General features: G+C 37.4%; 1 protein-coding gene across 6 annotated transcripts in view; it reads right to left on the reverse strand.

Moving 5' to 3' along the window:
* ROBO2 (roundabout guidance receptor 2) overlaps nt 1-20,397 on the reverse strand; it is a 459,690-nt gene that overhangs the window by 48,338 nt on the left and 390,955 nt on the right. For all 6 annotated transcript variants that reach the window (XM_085318916.1, XM_085318912.1, XM_085318914.1 and 3 more), the window contains 4 exons: nt 19,664-19,835; nt 13,488-13,670; nt 3,403-3,445; nt 1,659-1,786 (listed from right to left, as the gene is read on the reverse strand). In XM_085318916.1, coding sequence (XP_085175042.1) covers nt 1,659-1,786; nt 3,403-3,445; nt 13,488-13,670; nt 19,664-19,835 — 526 coding nt within the window. The remainder of the gene's footprint in view (nt 1-1,658; nt 1,787-3,402; nt 3,446-13,487; nt 13,671-19,663; nt 19,836-20,397) is intronic.

Genomic DNA, 20,397 nt, shown 5'->3' on the forward strand with positions numbered 1-20,397 from the left:
ACTTYGTGGTGTTATAGGATTGTAAACTTAACCTATGATTCCCAACCTTTGCCTTRCTCTCAAATGTCTCTGCAGAACATAATGTGGAAGTTGCGTTTGAAAGGCAGCGCAAAAACTACCTTCCCCAGTTTCTGTTCTAGAGAGGTTGCCACCTTACAGTTTCCAAAATTCTTACAGACCTTTTACATCACTCCAGATCTTTTTACCAATAAAAATGTCTCAAGTTCAACCCATACAGTTCATTTGTGTTACAGAGAGTAGCAGAAATATTCAAAACTCAGCTGTTGAAATAGATAATGATAAGCAATCTCAAAACAGCCAGAACACAAGTGTAAGCTTGACTGTAAAGATTATGTGTGGAATTTAGCTGCTGAAAATTCAAATATAGATGTTGCATCTCTTGGATGAATTTGGACCTATGCCTTACCCAAAGGGAAGCCAAAAGCTTTAAAGCTTGCTTCTAGTTCAAACTGGAAGTCTTATATGGGAGTCTTAAAGAGCCAAATGTTAAAAGAAAATGTTAATTTTTYGGGATTATGTGAGCTCAAGAAAAGATGGAAAAGTCCAGAGTCATATTTTCAAGATATTTTCAGCGAAGAAGCTGGCAGACATTCAACTGCCTTCTAAATATTATCAAAAGATTTGTTCATAATAGCAGTTTCGTAAAACAAGAGCTTTAAAACATTTTTATACAGAAAATAAATCTGAAGTGATTTAATGCAATTTGAAGTCAGTAAAACCAATAGCAAGAAGTTTTGCATGGGAATGTATAATCAAAGAGGATTTTGATACAGTTCAAAATTAAAATCCTTTTACATTTATTAGCTTGATGATTTTACATATTTTTGCATTTTAAAATATTTTTGWTATATAAAGTTGTCTTGATTTTTGTTTCCTTACTTATGTCTTAAACATATTTATATMCTTATTTATGTTAAGATGTCTTCCTCTGAAGAACACTCTGGGGAACTAGTTGTATTAAAACATCACAGAAACCAAGAAAGTAACAGATAGGTTTKAATATTACTTTGACTTTTTAAAACTCCAATTATTCATTTTTAAACTCGCATTTGAGTAGAACATTTGAAAGAAAGTAATCTCTTTAAAGATTCATCACCATAGTTATAAATCACTATCTCTYCTCACCAAAGGGTCTCTCTCAATTCAAGTGCAAAAAAAAACCCTAAAAAATCGAAATAGTTCCCTTTTGTCTGTTCTTTCCTTCAAGAGGAAGGAAAATTTATGAAGACCTTTGAGGCCTTCTTTATGCATTATGGTTGAGACAGAGGCCAGGTCTTCAACAGGACGGGMCTGCGTAAGGTGAGAGCAACAATATGTTCTGCACAACTGCTGGAAGAACATTCTTCCTACATCCCTCGGGCTTTTCCCACCCTTACAAATGTCCTCCATCCCCGGCTACATTACTTCATAAAGCAGGTTGTTCATCTCCACACAGAAAAGGAGGAATATGGGCAACAAATACAGCAAAAGGGACATTTTAAAGCCATTTTTAAAGCAAATCTTGAGTCAAACTCAGTGCGTAGAAAGGACTGGGCTTTACAGTATAACAAAATAAAAATATTATACACTTTTTTTTATAGATGCTAATTAACAGGCCTATTGTACACTATATGGTGTCCTAATAAAATAAAACCCACCTCCACGACCAAAATTTCCAAGGTCATTGGGTCCGCTAGTGCTGTTGTTTACCGGCAGACTTGTGGCAGGCCAAGAGTCTGCAAGCCAAGGATAACTGGGGTCACTTGCATTCAACAGACCTGGTCGACTGAAGCAGAATAAACAAAAAAAAGGTATACATACACATATATACGTGTAAATATGTATATATATTTATTTATTCATTTTTTAAAAAGTAAAATATCTATGGGACAATGTGGACACAACTGCGACTGAATAGGCCGTATCGCTTTTCTCCCTCCACCATGTGCAGCAAACAGTTTCGGAGACTTTAATTTATTTCAAATTAAAATTGTGTAGGCTTTGATGATTTAAGGACCTTGAGCAGTTAATTAAGGATATATACAAATCATCTTTGTCAGGAGAACTGGGACTAGGCATCAGTCGCGATTCTGCTGGAATCCAAATGAACTCCGCTGTCCGTGTGAAACAGGGGTAGGCAGTACCACCGTGGGATCCTAAGCCAGGGCTGAATGATAAATTGCCACCTCTAGGGAACAATCACTCAAACTGATTGCTCTGTATCAGCCATTTCCAGGACTTTGGGCTACTATTTCTTCCTTCCCTTGCATCCCATATGCACCTCTGTCATCCACAGGCTGGTAACTCTTCCTCTGAGCACTCTCATATGGTTTAGAGGCAAACARGTTTGAGTAGGATTAATGGAAACTCCACGACTATCTTTATCTGTGACTACCACATGCTTTCATGTTTGTGCAATGTCAGGCTTTGAGAGCAGTATTAAACAGCAAGTATGYCGAAAGAGAAAATAAACTTGGGTCATAAGGCACTGTGTTTCTCTCACCCCAGGATAAACAGCCTGAAATTTAGCCAGGCATGTGGGTTGTTTACATTTGTATTTAACAAGGAAAACAAACCATTTCCTGCAAAAAAGAAAAACAAAAAAAAMCTCCCCCAAGATCCACAGTTCTGAAGCTTTTCTGGATTATTCATGCAGTCATGAAGTTGGAGCAACATCTATAATCACTGTACTTTATTTCTGATAGACCCCAGGCGGCCTTGATACAATGCCTAAGAGAAACATATCTGTTTCTATGGAAACAGCAATAAGAAGATCCAGCAGCTTCCTTGCCACATCCACTAGCTCTCATTAGGCCTAATCTCTTTTTGCTAAAATATTGATTAAATGGGAGATTGGAAGTTATTACCAAAGCCTAATTACAATCTCCATATTGGCAAAGGGAAAATAGATGAGGATATATGGGTCTGTTATCAGCTTTTATCAATTTCAATTGAGTAGCCGAAGTTGTGGAATCCAGTCCTATCAATCTCCAACCTATTCATCATCCATGAATCATTTATTTTGTGATCGATTATATGTAATTGTTCACTCACAGCAATTTAGTGGGAGCCAATAAGGAGTCTTAAACAACAGCAACTTCATTTGCTAATGTCTAATTAATGCAATAAACATCCTAGTAACAAATGAACACATTCCTTGTGATATTTACTACTAATTTCTTCCAGGGCATCTGGGAGATATGAAACATCTGGACTTGATTCCTCCAAAGTGCACAACAGACAGATCATTAAGCCTTGTGGTAAGCTATTTAACTCCTTCTAGACTTGTCAATCTTATAAATGATCACTTATTACCAAAGAGCATCACCTACAAAATTTTCCAGATCCCTAATTTTTAGAAATAAATATGGTGGAAACAGACCTTTTTACAATGAAACATACCTTCCATTGCTCATTAGTCCTCCATCTCCTCTTTGGAAAGTGACTGTATTTTGGTTGGAAAAACAAAACAAACGTACATACACACACACACACACATATAAGACAGGGAAAAATCCATTAGTGATAATTATAAATAACAATTCATATTGCTTCATGTCCAAGATCGGAGGCCTCTTGGCATCATCATGTAATAATGTACAGGAATTAACAGAACAGGCTCAAACTCATTTGGGACTACAATTTGTTTGGGATTTCACTGCACATTATTGATTAACATCAATTTGCTCTGTAGCTGGCAAGGCAAACTGGCAGTGTGGGTAAAGAGCCGTGCATTTACCACAGGCCCCTTCATACCACTTTGTGGTGCATGACTGCGCTGTGTGATGAAATCTTCTCCTTGGCATGCTTCTGCTTCAGCACATAATGACATTGCTCCAGTGAGTTAACAGCATCACATCATAACGCGGTAGGATAATGTCACCCCACATAACACGCAGCCTCCCAGGATAAATACAAGGAGGTGCAGCTTTATCGGAGCTCAAGGGTGTAAAAAAATTGTATCAAGCTACATGGTTTTCGTTAAAGATCCAGTAGAAGAAAGAGCACACACACATAAATACACACACATCAGTGCCATAGAGAAGAAGAAAGTGTTTTGTGTCTTGCCCAGGGGGATGCCAAGGATATGTTCAGAGGCATACAAATCTCTTCATGGCTCCATTCACGAGTATTTGACAAAAAAGGATCTATCTCTTATCTCTACTAACAGGATTACATTTCAGGGCAATATAGGTAAACCCATATTACTGGTGAGATGCTAATTAACAACATTCGATGCTCCCTTTTGAATCATCAGTAAATATTTTGCATCAAGGCCAAAAAGCCTTGTTCTCAGTTCTCAGTGGCAATATTCCATTGCTTATTGTCAGGCACAGATAAGGCAGAGGAGTAGATTATTTCAGTATCCTAGACACCTGCATCCTTAAAGATCTCTGAAAAGGTGAGGGTTAGAATTTCASAGAAGAACAGAAGAGCCCGTGGTCAGCTTAATTTCAAACAGGCTCCAAGTCAGGAATTCTATTTACCTTCCTGAGACAGATATCCCCTTCATTAAATTACAGGTACCAGACTATTTGTAAGGTTTTCCAAATATTAGTCCGAGCTACTTTAAATCAGGATTAGGCTTTGCATAATACATGGTCATTCTAACCAGAGAAAGGCACTACAACCAATGGAAATGCTGTGATCTTTAAAAAATTAGCAATGGTATAAACCCATCAGCAAAATACTTCTGATACTTCATAGTGTATTGTCACTTCACCAGCTGTCGGGTAATTTCATAGTATACACATAAAAAACAGGGACAAAGCTGACCCCTTTGGAAGCCATGCTGAAAGAGTGCTTGGGTCAGTTGATTAATTACCCATCACATAGAACAGGCTAGTATCAGTATCAGAAAATCACTGCAGTCATATATAACATCTAAATATTAAAATGTTTACAGTTGAATTTTGAAAAGATGTAGTCAAACCAATTAATGAAAAGAAAATCAAATGCAATTATGGGAAGTATTAAATAAAAGTCTTCTTTGAAAAACAAGGTATGTTAAAAGCATTACAGCTATTTAGAGCCAAAAACTAATTTTATTCACGTTGTTTTTAATAGGCTATCAAGCAACTGTATCCATCTTTACTTAGAAATGAATAAAAGGATATGATGTGGATATCATGTGCCAATATGCAAAGAGGTGGGTATGCTTCAAAATGACTGGCTGTGTTTCAAAACATGCTGGTCAGACGTATGTTAACACTTTAATACAGRTGCTCTTTCCTTTTTCCTCCTCCCCTTCTCATTTTTTACTTCATTTCTCCAACTTTCTGCATTTGTAAAAGCAACAACTGATCCCTCCAGAAATAAGTAAAACCAAAAACAGGTAGGTGTTCAGTATCAATCCATATAAATAAAGTTATACTACTTTAAGGGAATTCCTGTGCAATACATTTTTCTGAAAACTTCCTGGGATTAATGCTTTTGTTTAAACTACGGACTACTAGAAATATTTTTAAAGTAACATTATCAGCACTTGTATAGCATACACGTATGAGAGATTTTCACTATGTGAAATGGAAAACAAAATCAGTATTTAGGGCCTCCAAAACACTTACATTCCTAGTGTACCTTTATAAAGGAAAGCTAAAATGGGGGCGCTAGTGTGAGACTGCAGAAACAACAGTTGCCAGACATATTTTATTTTCTGTGCAGTGWGAAAAGTTTAGGACATGCTGTGATAAACATCAAGAAGACATGACTTCAAAACCTCTTCTATGGAGCCATAATTGCTGCATAYTGGCTATGGCGTATCAGCTTGTTGTGAAGAGACAGGTTTCTCAGCACCTACTCTCTTTACTGCTATCTATGTATACTGGTGGTGGTAAACCATTTCCTGCTTCCTCCTATAAGTAATCTTATGTTCTTCCAGTACAAAGACTGTTTTTTAGAAAAAAAGGTTCAACTTAGCATTGAATTTGAAAAAGTCTATCAAAAAGAAATTAACCGTGACATTGTTTTTTCTGGACAAAATTCTGCCTGGTTTATGCAATTAAGTATGGGATTGGGAAAGAATACAGCTTCTTGTACTTCCTCTCCGTTCCATATACCAATGCAAGGATGGTTATAATCTTTATAAGAAAAGAAATAAGGGAATAGTGCAGTTATTGCTCTTGCTGAAAAAGGCTCTGGCATATCAGCTAAGCTAACCAAAATCCCTCTTGAAGCATGAAGATGTCATTGGGACATCACAGAAAAAAAAAAAAAAAAACATATTCCTGATGCCTTCTGTAAATGGGCTACCTGAGGGTGGATAGAGAAGGTGTCTTTATTTTAGCATCAATATTGTGAAAGGAAAGACAGCTAACGACTGAAGATATGGTCAGGCTGCCAACACAAGCACTATGTTTATCATTCCTTCTGTACATTTTGTCAGCATTTTTGCCTGCAGTTTGATTTCTGCAATTACAAAACAAGCCTAACGGCCTGAATAGGAGCATACTTAATGCAATGCAGACTTGTAGATGTCACTGTAAAAATAAAACACACAGACAGCTGGCTTTATTCAGTCTGTCTCCACTTCAAAAAGATGCAGAGCAATTTCAAGGGGCAATGTAAGAGTAGGAAGGAAAGGATGTCCCTACCCCTTACCCACCCATCTCCCTTCCTTTTTATCACTGAGGAAGCAAAAAAGCTCTTTCAGCACTCTTTACATCTGATATACGTTTTTAGAAAGGCTGAAGACCAGCAGGGATGAGATTGGTTTTCAAAAGACGAAAAAAAACCCTCTGTGTAGAGACATTTTGAAGGAATCCCCACCAGTGTATACTTAAAGGACTGCAAAAATGCAGAATATAAGCCAAAGTGCATTTTAAAGGCATAAATATTTAAGGAAATTATATTTTATATATTTCTATCAAAACCAGCACATGCTCAAGAACTTTTTACATGTTCTTTTTTTTTTTTTTTTTTTAATATATAAGGAGGTATGCATACTATTTGCTAATATTATCTGACAAGGTTAAATTTAATCTTCATGCCTGCTAGTACTGGAAAAATACAAATGTATAGTAAGTTGACATTCTGAGGCAAGAAAGCTTTAGAAAGCTTTCTGTATGCCTATCTCTAGTAGGCCACATTTTCCTACCACAAATGAAAACTTTAATGTTGCCAGCCAAGTCTCATTCCTTTTCCTGATAAGCTGTTCCTCAAATATGAATGTAGATTAATCCTCTTTTAATAAGCATTAACTCAGAACAGATAATCAGCGTATAAAAATTCCATCAAAACTTCTGCCTGCCTTTGGATTCTGTCAAATAACTTATCCTCATTTAACAGTTTTAGGAGTTGTGCATAAAATGTGTAGCATTCCATAGTTCTTTCTCTATCTATTTTTAATTTGTTTTTATTTACTCAGTTGCATGAGATCTTTAATCCCAAGGAGCACTAGTCACTCAATAAGCTTACCTACTCATAAATGAAAATACATATTTACTTTCCCTGGATGACTGATGGCCTAGGCGCTCTTGAAAACACCTGAGTATTCAGGTGAGTGAACTGGCAGAACCATGAGCCTGAGGGCCCAGGAAAGATAAGCAGATAAATGATTTTCTTCTTATTTCTACAAATGGATTCTGTGCATTTGTTATAGAGGTTCTCATACTGAAATGTGAAAAGAGAATTGCAACTTCCAGTAGTAAATACAGAAAATCTTTCTGTCATTGTAATAGATCGGAATGAAACAAGTAATGGATGGGAATAAAACAATTCCTATGTTATACTACAAGTGGTCAGATATYTGTGTTGTACCAGATCCCTTTTTTTGTACCACGTGGAAACCCACAAAGCATACTTGTATCTGGGCAGCTTGAGCTGAGGTTAACCGTTGTAGTGATCGCAGCCAGAAAGCCCCTGCAGACGGAGGAGTCAGGGATCCACAGAACAGTTAACCTAAGCAGATACAGACCCGTGCCGTGCTGTGCTATGCTGCACGGTAGTTTGGCCTTTGGACCCGTGCTGTGCTGCACCTAGCCCGYGGCCATAGGATAAACTTAGCAGCTAATTGTAACAAAGGAGCCTGTAGGCAGCTCCCACTTGGCATTACACCACCTGCAGATCCTTGTCTTTATCTGAGAGTGCAGTAGGAACGTCTCCTCAAAACATCCTTTTCATCTGACAGTAGAAATGACAAACAGTTTTCTATTAAGAAAATCATGTAAAAACTCAAAAGACAAAAACGGAGTAACCTGTTCCAGGGACAGGATCTGCCAGGTAGGCTATGCCCTGACTGGAGACATGTTCGATGCTGCACATTTTGAGGTTCCCAGCATCTGAAGGGATGTAAGATTATCTACGCTAATCCTCTTTTCTCTTAACTCTAATACRAGGCATTTTAAGTGATACTTTACAGAGTCTGAGTGCCTTTCTTACTGGGATCATAACAAACCAGCAACTCCTGGTGCAAAATGACCGTAAAGAGTCTATCCTTTATATCATGGAACTGATYACTCAAAAAGGAATAACACAGGCAYTTACTCTCTGTGCGCCATATTTGTTTTTGCTTATAGAYTGTCATGTTCCCCAAAATKTATACTTCTTGTACAGTTGCAGAACATGACACTACTACTCTAACACTCATCTAACTAACATGACAGAAAAACATACTTTCTGCAGTACTCTAACTACCCAGATTCAATGCCTAATGATAAGTCATGATGGGGGAAGGAAAAGCAGCAGAACAGTGATRTATGACTAATGGCTTAGTACCCACTAGAGTCAGTTCAGCTGTGAATAAGTAAAAAGATTTAGCTGTGATTTTCAATGTCACAWCTTCATTGTGAACATCTGAACAATCGATCACTGCTTATGAAAATGTTCACAAATACAGAAAGCTTAATAAATTTTAACTCAATGAATAACTCTCCCCTGGCACAAATCTTTACCAACAGCACAACATTTGCTGTTTGTTCTTCTTCTGCACCGAATGTTACAGTCACAAAGCGGAAATTATGCCACTTAGGTGTCTAATCATAGGATATAAATAACAAATAGTCCTAGCAAAGACTTAATGAATGACCCATAATCTGAAATTGATTGGAGAGAATGCTTTAGCAGCTACAAAAATAATTGCTCAATCTATACCTTAAAAYATATTTTTAGTTTTAATTTCTGCACACATGCAAATAGAACTGAAAAAAAACCCAAAACAATCCACCTCATAAATAACTGAAAAAAGGTTATTTAGTTTTTTGTTCAGCTAGATCTATCTGTGAATAGAGCAAGTACATAAATGTTCTGAAAATCCACTTGATCAAGTTTATTATACAGTCAAATCTGCATGTTCAGTCTTTCTGAAGGAAGAATTTAAAGTACATATTTGAACAAAAACTGCACATCTCTGACTATTAGGAAAAATTTGTCTCTGATAAAACTTTACTGACAGCTGTCTCTGATGAGATTCTGAAAGCTACATGCCACTGTCTAGATCTGAAACCAATTTAGTGTTTATGAATCATAACTCTGAAGGAAAAAAACAGTTGTGAATGTCATCAAATCTCCACAGGCATGGATGTGTTTATCTAAATGAGATCACCAATTGCAAACTCAAATACCAGAGAACTAAAGATKTATCTTAGGGAACTCTGGGTACAAAAATATGGACTATATTCTTTCATAATTTTTTTCACAAGTCATGATTTTTTGAGACACCGTAATTTGGTAGATTTGACTACTGGATGACTTAGATTCTCAGCCACTTAGGAAATGATTATTGAGAACAGAATGCTGTATTGTTATAGTTGCAAAAGATCCATGAGATGTTGAAGTTCTTGTACAAATTGTGAATTTCTGGCAGTGCCTCTGACATATCCTAGTTGCCCAGCATGCGTGGAACAACTGCACTGAATCATGCACATTCACTTTGGCTCCAACACAATCCTGCGCTGTGCCCACGTCAGCTACAAAAACAATGGAAAAAACTTACCATACCACAGCAACAGACAGCTGACAGTGGCACWATCATAGGAACCAAATGCAAAGATGTATCACTCCATTCTGGAAAATTTTTATGGTATGTCCCAGAGTAAAGCAAATAAAGCTTTTATACTGCAATGTGTTGTGCCACACTAATTCTGACTTGAACAAACATGCCAAGAACCCAGAAGGAGCAATTCTTAAGCCCCAAAGTTTCTCCATGAGAGCAGTTCTCCTTAGCAATGTCACAGGCCCCCAGGGCAGACACTGCCACCTTCATTCCTCATCCTCAACAATCAGCTGTTCTTTCCTGCCGAGCTTAAATGCACAGGCTGTGGCTGAAAATAAGAGAGCTAGAAAGCAGCTAGTTGAGCATGAGGTTCCACTAAGCAATAGGAGGACTGGCCTCTACCAAATGGATGTCCGAGCCACAGAAGAACAGACAACTTTKGCGAATGCAACTGAGGGGCCACTCTACACACAAAAAATGCTATGCATTTCCCCTGAAAATGCTGGCATTTATCACCCTGTTACAGTGCAACACTGAGGTATAAATATTTTTGAGTTTTTGACTCAAGCTTAGGTATGAGAACTGAAGCTAATTATTTGTGTTAATTTTTACTATTAACGACATACACTATTTCTCTTGGCTACCCATATGTTGACTAAGCTGTTTGCAACCTGCTGCTGCAGTCACACTTGTTTATTCTTCACATATCTTTAATCACGCTTATGATAATGGTCGACCGTATGCTATGTTTATTAAAGAAATGATAACTAGGAAATCAGCTTTGAATTGGATAGGCAGAAAAAAAGCAAATGCTTCAGTTGAAAAAATACTGCAAAGGGAATRTGTGCTTAGGTTAATTAGTGGATTGAGTGCAGAGCTGAATACTTCAAAGTAAGGCAGGTGTATACACAACTAACAGCGTAAGTGAGGTAAGAGCCACTTCTCTAGTTAGGAGATCTTCAGAACTACTCACGATACTTTCTTGGATCCTTAGGATCAAAATTTGACCGTATGTAACTAATGCTTGTTCACGTTATGTTAGTTGAAGCATTTTGTCCTGCAAATTACTTTCAGAATTGCATWGTTTTGAAGAGTTAGATGAATCAGAAGTATGCAGAATTATAATGACAGAGAAATTAAAGGTGGTAGGTTCTACTTTCCCTCAGTATCACTAGSAGAATACATGCTACATTACTATTACAGACTATCATAGACAGGCAGTGGTAGTGTTTCTCCTTGCATTTGGTTTTAATTCTGCATACCTCACATGTTTATAAACACTTAGATAGCTAATGTTTGCAATGATGCATTGGTGACATAACAGACAGACTAATGGACAGTACCTGCAGGGGTGAAGGTGAAGGACTGAACTGCAAAACAAGAAAGCAAACACATTGTGAGTTACAGACCCTGATAACAAGAGCTACTTTCAGGGCATGAGTTTCCTTTGGAACTCTCTCAGTTGTAGCTTAACATCATACGCAGGACATAGCAGTTGAGCTTTGAGCACTAACCAGCCAGCAGCCAATGATAAATGACAATTGGAAAGGTGAGCAGTGAATTTTGACAGTCACAGTTGAGGACATGCTCTTCTCAAAACCATAAAAATAAGGATGAATTCTGAAACACAATCTCTTATGAACTTTCTCTGTAGAAAGCACACAGTATTTTGTAATTCTGATAATGGAAATTCTATGCCACGATGCAATGTTCACATCACACTTAGACACAGCAAACATCATGAGAAGAAATGAGTTGCAGGAGACACACTGTTTATAATGATTATTACAATCATTTACAGTGACTATTATTACCATTTACAGCTATGCATTTCAACATGCTAAAGACTTTGCTCTCAAAGAAAAAAAGAAAAACTACGTGAGCTCACATACAAGACTAATAATTCTGCTTGTTAAAAAAAGGGGGTAATCTCAGTTTGCATCCAATGCATATGTAAATATATGACAGTGTCCTAAGGGGAATAATGGTCTAACTCTTAATATGAAGAATCTGTGGATCATATAAGCACATGTGGAGCTACATGTGATATAGATCAGTTTTGAATTAATACCATCTCTCGTAGAGTAAAAGTTGCCCTTGCTGTTAAAGCAAAAAAAAAAAAAAAAAAAAAAAAAAAAAATCCTCGTGAAAAGAAGCATAACCTATGAATGATACAGGCCACATGGTCACTTAAGTTGAGGTTCCATAATGAACTATGTCAACCTAAGAGCCTGTTGCCATTGAAAAGGTTTCTTTTTCCATGCTTCCACTACACTGGCTTTGGGGCTTCATTTCACTAAGCCAACAGAAAACTAATCCAGCAGGGGAGAGAATAGGATTAAAAACAACAACAACAAAACCTCTAAAACTGTGAACTGTTTTCCTCTGGGTTAGTGAGCCCAGTCAGGACACTGAAGGGTCTGATGATAGCTAAAGCCAGGTTGAGAGGGAGTAAGGACTGTGTGGATTAGAGCAGGGAAGGAATGTTGGGTTTTGGTAGTAGAAAGATATTAGGGATGCTCAGCCACCTGGGGAAATTGTGTCTTCTGGTTCATATGTGATAACTTGTAAATCAGTAGACTATTGGTATGACATAGTCTGATATAGTATCAACAGTAARCATACCGAAAACTCAAATGTACAAATCTTGCTTAAACAGGAAATGTTTTCTCTTATTAAATGTATTGTAAAATAAGAACTACATAAGAAACTACCCTAATGTTTGAAGGAGAGCTTTTTCATGTGTAAATTAGGTTTCAGAGCATCTCATTTCTTTGGTAATGCTATATTCACCTGACTCCTAAATATCTGTAAGAATACTGAAGCACAGAATAACACATAAAACCAAAAGTTTTGGAGAGGGAGGAAGAAATATTTTCAYATAGTGAATGAACTTGCTTTTCCAAATGTGGTTTTTATTTTGGAGCAATATGCTTTGTGCAAAAGGCATCATATTGTAAGGCAACTCCAAGGAGTTGCATCTCCARGACAAAACTTCCTAAGGCTTCTATCACAGGTAAACTTGATCATCCCTTTTTATCTAATACATCATTTTCTCTTCCTGCAGTTCTATGTATGGAGTTGGCWGCTAAGGATCTCAGTTTATCCTCCATGCATGGGGTTCGAAAGTCATGGAAATGCACAGGAATGAAAGAGGRTAAGATTAAATGCTCTTTCTAACTCTCTAGATCCTTTCATGTAAGGGTCTAATCTAACTCACATTTGAGCATATAACTGAAGCTGGACCTCTAACAGAGTGCCTTCTGAGCAAGGAGTAAGAGGTAGAGTTAACYCTCTTTGTACTTCTCTACGCTAATGTGTTGGAGATGTAAAAATAAAGACCGTCTTATGATAATGATGAAATGTGGTTCAGAGCAATGCATTTAAAGCTTCTCATACGTCGGCATTTTCACAGCATACATTTAAAACAAGCATATGAAATTCACCCAGTYCATTTCTGTCGTAAGGTCACCGTGGTTTTTGAATAGGTTTAACAGCACCTGTGCTCTTCACGATAGAACCTGATGAGATGGTAATAAATAGTTATTGTTCTTACCAGCATAATTGCTGAGCCCCTTCCTCTTCTTTCTGCGCCAGTACAGCCAGATGCTGAAACCCATCAGAATTACCCAACATGCACCACCGATGCCAGCTATAAAGGCAGGCTGTTTGACAACATCAGTGATTTGCTCAGTTATGCTGTTGTTATTTTCGGTGATGACAACTTCATTACGAGCTCCTGCACAAAAGAAAGTCGATAGAACATATTTATTATGTATGCTGTAATGCAACCAGGAACCAGGTACTGCAAATGAAAATTAAAAAGCAGTAATATGTGCCTCAAAAGAATTATCCACACTAGGGCAGCTTTATAGGTTACTAAACTTGAAAAGCCATGTTTCCAGTAAGGGAACCCATAATCCATTGCAATTTTGGAAACATATATTTGAAAAGACAGCTCTATAGCACCATCCCCACTAACCTAACAGACCACAACAGTCCACAGACTTTTAACAATATACATATGCACCTTTTACGTAATTATAGCTAGTACCGAATGAAGACAGAACGGATCATAGTAAACCAAYTCCAAGAAATAGATCAAGCAAATAATAAATAACTTTTCTCTAAATAAGAAATCCAAATATAAAATTTGCTATAACATCAAAAGTTAGTTCTTTTGTTACTAACATGTCAGGTGTTCTTATTTAACTCATTACCTGCTGCATGCCAGAGCTTCCAAACTTAAAATAAAACATTAAATATATGTATTTTTAATGGAGGAAAGATGTATTTTCAACAATTACTTTATGGAGAAAATCCATGGAGAAATGGATCCTCAGTACACTAACTCTGACACAAAACAAAAATAGCTTAGATAACTGTAATTTCTAAGCAATCATGATGAGATGATGCTATTTTTTCACTCAAAATGTGTGTGAAAAATTCTTAACATTAACCTGGAAGAAATAATTATAACACATGGAATASCAATTAAAGTGACACACGTCAAAAATAACGGTATAGTATCTCAATTGTGGCTAGCACCTTAGAAAACACTGAATTTCAGTGGATGCTCCCACTGGTTTTATTTTTCTCCTTTCTCTAAAAGGGAATTTTTCTAAAAGGAAAACCTTAGTGTCTGTCTTGAAAACAAATGCCCAYAAACACTGTGGAGAGAAATTCAGGAAATGCTAAAGCATACCGTTCCAGAGTGGSTAAGTTTCTAGTTCCAAACTCCCCAGCTAAAAAAAGTTAGTTTTAAAGGTAGGAAATGTGGAACATATTTTTCTGCAAAAAAATATGAATACTGATTCTAAATACACTTCACATAAATTACCTAGATCTACACTTTTGAAAGTGGTGAAGCAATTAGCCATCATTTCTGGTAAAAGCATTTATATAGCTCAATCTTTGAAGTGTATACGCCATCCTATCAGATGCATGTATGCATGCAGAAGAAAGATTTCAAGCCTCAGGAGTAGCTATTCTACTGAGGAARAAAACATATGCAAACACCATGATTCTCAGTTACGAGAGTGTATCACACATGGAGGTAGCAGAATACATATAAGGAAATAAAGCATTGAAATGGTCATTCAGAGCAAATTGTAAAAAATATCATAGCACTACACCMTGCTGTGAAAGTGTATGTATTCCTCTTCTATAATTCAGCAACGGTTAAATTTACTAGTCACTTATTGAAACAAAACTGCCGCTGTGTCAGCATGCTGGCTCCAGTGTAAAGCAAACAAACAAGGTCATTCGTTAAAGTAGATACAAGAGAGAAAAGTCAGATGCTATCAATTTTATTTCCAGGAAGGCCTCTTTACAGCAGACCAACAGTTTATATCAGTCAAGCTGTGAGTAAGAGTCAGACCCAAAGGCTGAGTCTTGCTGAGCACACCTTAGCTGATGGAGCTGGYGATGGAGTCTATCATGGCAGTGCCCCAGTGAACGGGCAGATTGAGGCCCTCTGCAGTGCTCAGAGCTGGATCAAGTTACTCAGGAAGAAATGCGATGCAGTGCATTATATTGCTGTAACGCTGTTAATGATCTCTGTGATTTTATTAAGCTTTCCCTCTTTCATCACCATGTCAATATTTAGTAATGATGACCGTCTGCTTCTGCAAACAAACTGCTGAAGCTGTGGGAGAGCTTGGCTTGGTTTCAGTAGCTCTATTCAAGAAACAAAGCAGCCTTCCAACAAACCAAATAGTTCCCACAGACCAACTCTGACAGGCTATGCCTGTCCATTTAGGAAGAGGCAGGGTAAAGACTTTGCCATGCACTGGGTCATTCTGGTAAGCTTTACTAGCATCAAGGCTCAGTGGATGCTGCAGTCCTCTCCAACTCCAAAGCTTTCCCATTTTGTCCTGTCAGCTATCAAAAGACCAATAGTTTCCACCTTGATGTAAAAAGAGAGATTAAAAACTCAGTGAGCACCAGTGGCAAGGAAAAAACAGGAGGCAGCAGTGGCTCCTTTGCAGGATTTCCCCCTTCCTTGTTGCCCATAGAAACAATCTGTAAGTGCACCCCAGTGCTTAAAGAGGAAGTGCTGAGAGTAAAACTAATAGAAACAGGCACTCTATAGCATGCTCTCCTAAGCACACAATTGATTTTCTAGTAGAAATCAGCATGGGAGTTGATGTAGCTCTAATTGGCATTAACTTTCAGTTAATTTCTGTGTCCTTTGGAGGCTAGGTAACAGCAGCAGGAAGGTGAGGAAACAGGTAACGTCCGCCCTGTGTTGGTGGCAGCTGTGCTGCGATGAAGAAGAAGGGGGCAGAAGGGCTTCGGAGACATTGGCTTCAGCAGCAGATGCTCCTGGATTCAAGAAAAGAACAACTGCTTCCTGCTAAAGCATGCAAAATGTTTCAGTGCTAAAGATCCTGGGTTTATTCTGAGGACAGAAACCTGTAGTCTTTGAATGGAGGACATGAGAACAAACTGCAGAGAACCCAGAGAGAGGTTTCAGTGGACTTTATAGTCTCCCAAGGGCTCTTCYGGAGGAAGGTACAATCTGTCTCCAAATTACCTTCCAAAGTTAGCAGTCTGGCTGTTTGTTCTACCCTCCTAGTGCCTGGTAATTACATGTGCAAAAGTAATAATTCATTTAAATGTCAAAATAACATATGCTTTGTGAATTGAGTGGCTGAAAAACAAATGGATACAGATGAACATTACCCACTGACGTTTGATAAAATTAATATAATCATAGGAGTTTGGGCAAATAAATGGCATTAATTTTGTATTTCTTTACATAGTATTTAATCAGAAGTAGTGTATATGTCATCCAGGGTACCAGTGTACTATTTCATATACTGCAGGTGTTTCTGTAACAATGCTGTCAGTTCAACTAATTAGAACATAGACAAGGGATGTGTGTGACCTGTAACGCTCCATTGTTCCTGAAGACAAAAACATAATGAAATATAATGTCTTCCTCCCATTGGAGAGTAATGAAGAACAAAACTAATTTGTCGGACCAAAAATTAATTAGACACATCAGATTCAATTGTACCTATTACTGTGAAAGTTTGCAGCTGTTTCTCATGTTATTATGCCAATGATGGAATGTAAGCAGGAACAGGCCAACTGATCAAGAGAAATAACAGCAATATTGCTATCTTCATTTTTTTTTCTTGCATTCCATGTCAACAGTGATCAGAAAACTTTTAGTCTTGATTCTCTTTGAGCCTTTTATACAATTTTTCAACATCTTGCTTGAAGTATGGGCATAGAATTCCAGTAAGAGTCACACAATTCCCAACTAAAGAAATATACTTTCTACTACTCAGTAGTCTCATGTGTTTTACTTTCCGAACTTTTATTAGCTTGTTATCTAGAACTGATTGGAAAAGTCAGTAGCTGATGAATATCAGCTATTTTCAGCATAACTTCTTAGAATAACACCTCCTATATTGTAAGAAGAAAGGATGTGTTTTTCTTATACACTGGACTGCATTTTGTGATGATGAAAGCCCTACTGTTTAGCTACAAGTCTCAGTTGGTCTGCAACGCCGCCCTGCTCGCTCCACATGTAASCGTTCCTGCAGTTGTTCATTCTGCTTGCAAACCGCTGTAGAGCGATGCACTGGGCCAGGTGGGACTCCATTATAGTACAACMACTTAATAATGTTTTCCCATTCATGATTATATTTTGGGGTTTATTCACTACCTAATTTTTAATCCACATAATTATTTTAATTACCTAACAATTACGTTTCCTTGTTCCGTATTTTTGATTCCTAGTCAAACAACAAGTGGTACCAACTCAGATTTTTCAGAAATCCTATCACCTGAACTATGTTGCCTTTACCAAGCATATTTATAATCAGAGGAAATAGCCAGCTACTATGGCTCATAAACACAGGAAAGATGGAATCTACAGAAAAGGGAAATACAGGCCATACAAGTAGTAACTACATCCAGCTTTGTGTTCCCAAAAGGGAAAGAAGAAATGAGAACAGAAACTCAAGCCAAACAGAAGAGACTCTATTAATTACTTTTCATGTAAAGGACTGTAAATGCGCAGAGATGTTATCAGACAGACTTGTTGAGGCAGACATTTTGGGATAATTAAAGGAACAAAAAAATATCACTACAAGTTTAACAAGGTGAATTAGGTTTCCAAATGCCAAATGGATTTTTTTTTTTTGTAGTTTATTTGTTAAATTTGCATTCTAATGTCTCTTTCCTCCTTCATGTAACAATACAGATCTCTACAAATTTAACTCTTGATTATATTAGTCATTTTTTTGTAAAGAAAAAGACAGGATTGAGAGCTACATCCAGATTAGGGGCTGAGCATTCTGGCAATCATCCAGCAAAGCACTTTAGTGCAACTCACAACAAGTTAAGTGACATGAGACTACTTGCACGCTTAAAATGAAATGTGCTTAAGTGCTCTGCTGGAACAAGACCAGTGTGTTTAGCGTCTAGCTGGACGGACTCCTTTCAGCAGTGCTCTGGGAAGCTGAGTAAGAAAAGTAACCCTGCTCAAAGTGAATGCAAAGACAGACCAATATCACATCATARGCTATTTACACAAAGGTCCAAAACTCAGGCCTTTAGAAAACAGGTTCAAGATCAATTTATTGCTTTCAGTTCCAGAAGACTTTTTGCCYCTCTTTTCTTTGAAGTTTCTGTTATTGCCTCTTTCTTAAAACAGTGCTGTCTTCATCTCTGCAGTTGCATTTTCCTCACCAGTGACAATATATCCAAAGTTGGCATATCCCTGTTTCTTTTTCATGGGGATACGTGGGAATACCTGAATATCATGATACATGGGGATCCTGAATACCATTAAAAWTTTAAGCTATGCTTATGGTCCAGCCTTTTGTAAAAGCCTACTCATAACAGAATAGTCCACGTCTGAGACACTTTTGTTGATAATGCTTTCTAGAAAAGAAAATATTTAATAACAACAAAATAGCAACAAAGTGGCAAAAAAAAAAGCTCACAATCTGATCATATAGATAAATGCAACAGAATTCCAGTATTACGCACTCTGAAGAGGTGCTGCTGTGCACAGCTCAATTCAGTTTCACTAATTATGGTTACTTTTTCCAGTCCTACCCTTCCCATATTGTTTCTGCATTTATAACTTAGACTTGAAAAGAATTGCAGAAGAAATAGAATCTATGCTTCCCTCCAGTCAGGAAATTAATCCAGTATGGAAACCACTAATAAGAAACAGTCATTTCAAAGCAAGAGATGACAATATCACCTTTGCTCTCTATTTGGACTAGAGGCCAAATTTTCTTTGACAGYGGAAGCTCATCTGCTTGGGATAGCAGAGAAACACCGACTTCAAATGTTCAGAAAGCCAACACTAAATAGTGCCTTAGGCACCAACGATGTAAGTAAAGCAATATTACAGTCATCTTAACAGGAGGAAAACGGAGGTCTAGTTGCTAGTTCCATAAATCTGTCAACTTGAAGAAGTGGTAAATTGTTTAAAAAGAATTAAATCAGTTTCACTTGATAATCTTCATCTTTAATATGTCACAGGAAGAGAAGAACTATTTCACCGCGTTGGCTGTGAGAGCTCCGCACAAACAGAAGACAGTATCAGCAGGCAGTGGGACATTAAAAGCTAACTACCTCCATTCAAACTGCACCTTGTCTTTTGCTCCTCTGATTTTTGTGCTTCCAGAAGTGGTTTATGAAAGCATTTCTGAATGTCTAAGCAAGCAAAACAAAGTAACAGAATAGACAATCACTTACCAATTATTATGGGTTGTGGCTCACTTTTTACTCCCACACCTGCACTGGTGCTTGCAGCAACTTCCACACGGTATTGAATACCTGGATATAGGCCACCTATTACTACAGAGCGAATGGCTGCATCTACTGTTTTGTTGATATGAAATCGAGTCTCATTACCTAGGCACCAGATCTGGGACAAAAGTTGATGTGTTAAAAAATATGAAACTCTTCATACTCAMAAACAACAGTGTATAGATATGACATACCAAGGTATTACATGACAATCACTTATTTTGGTATTTTGGACTTCTTAACAACCTTTCTGTCCAGGGGCAACTGGAATTGGGATGCTTTACCTTAGAAAGCTATCCCATATTAGTGTAAGAYCAACCAAATTGCAAAAACTGCTTGCAAACACTGCTCTCGACTCTGGCTTGCTGCGGACTGCAAATTCTGTGGTACATTTCTTTTAGAAGCACAGACCAGAATCATCCAAGTAAAAAAGAGGCATTACATATTAACTGAAACTTTGTACAGTAATGCGATTGCCACCAAATCCTTCTTAAAAAAAATCATTCTCATTTTCCCACTGAACAGCAAAATGATACTAAATAATATAAGCACAGTTTGAAACACTTCTTAAAGTAATGAAGAAGAAAAAGCTTTCAAAATTCTTTCCAACTTTCTTTCCCTGCAGGACAGTGTCAGGTAAAATTTTTGAAATGGCCTAAGTACCGATCTGCTTTTTACTA

The sequence above is a fragment of the Rhea americana genome, unplaced genomic scaffold, assembly GCF_003343005.1.
Source record: "Rhea americana isolate MKP2758 unplaced genomic scaffold, rheAme1 scaffold_56, whole genome shotgun sequence".
Lineage (NCBI taxonomy): Eukaryota > Metazoa > Chordata > Aves > Rheiformes > Rheidae > Rhea > Rhea americana.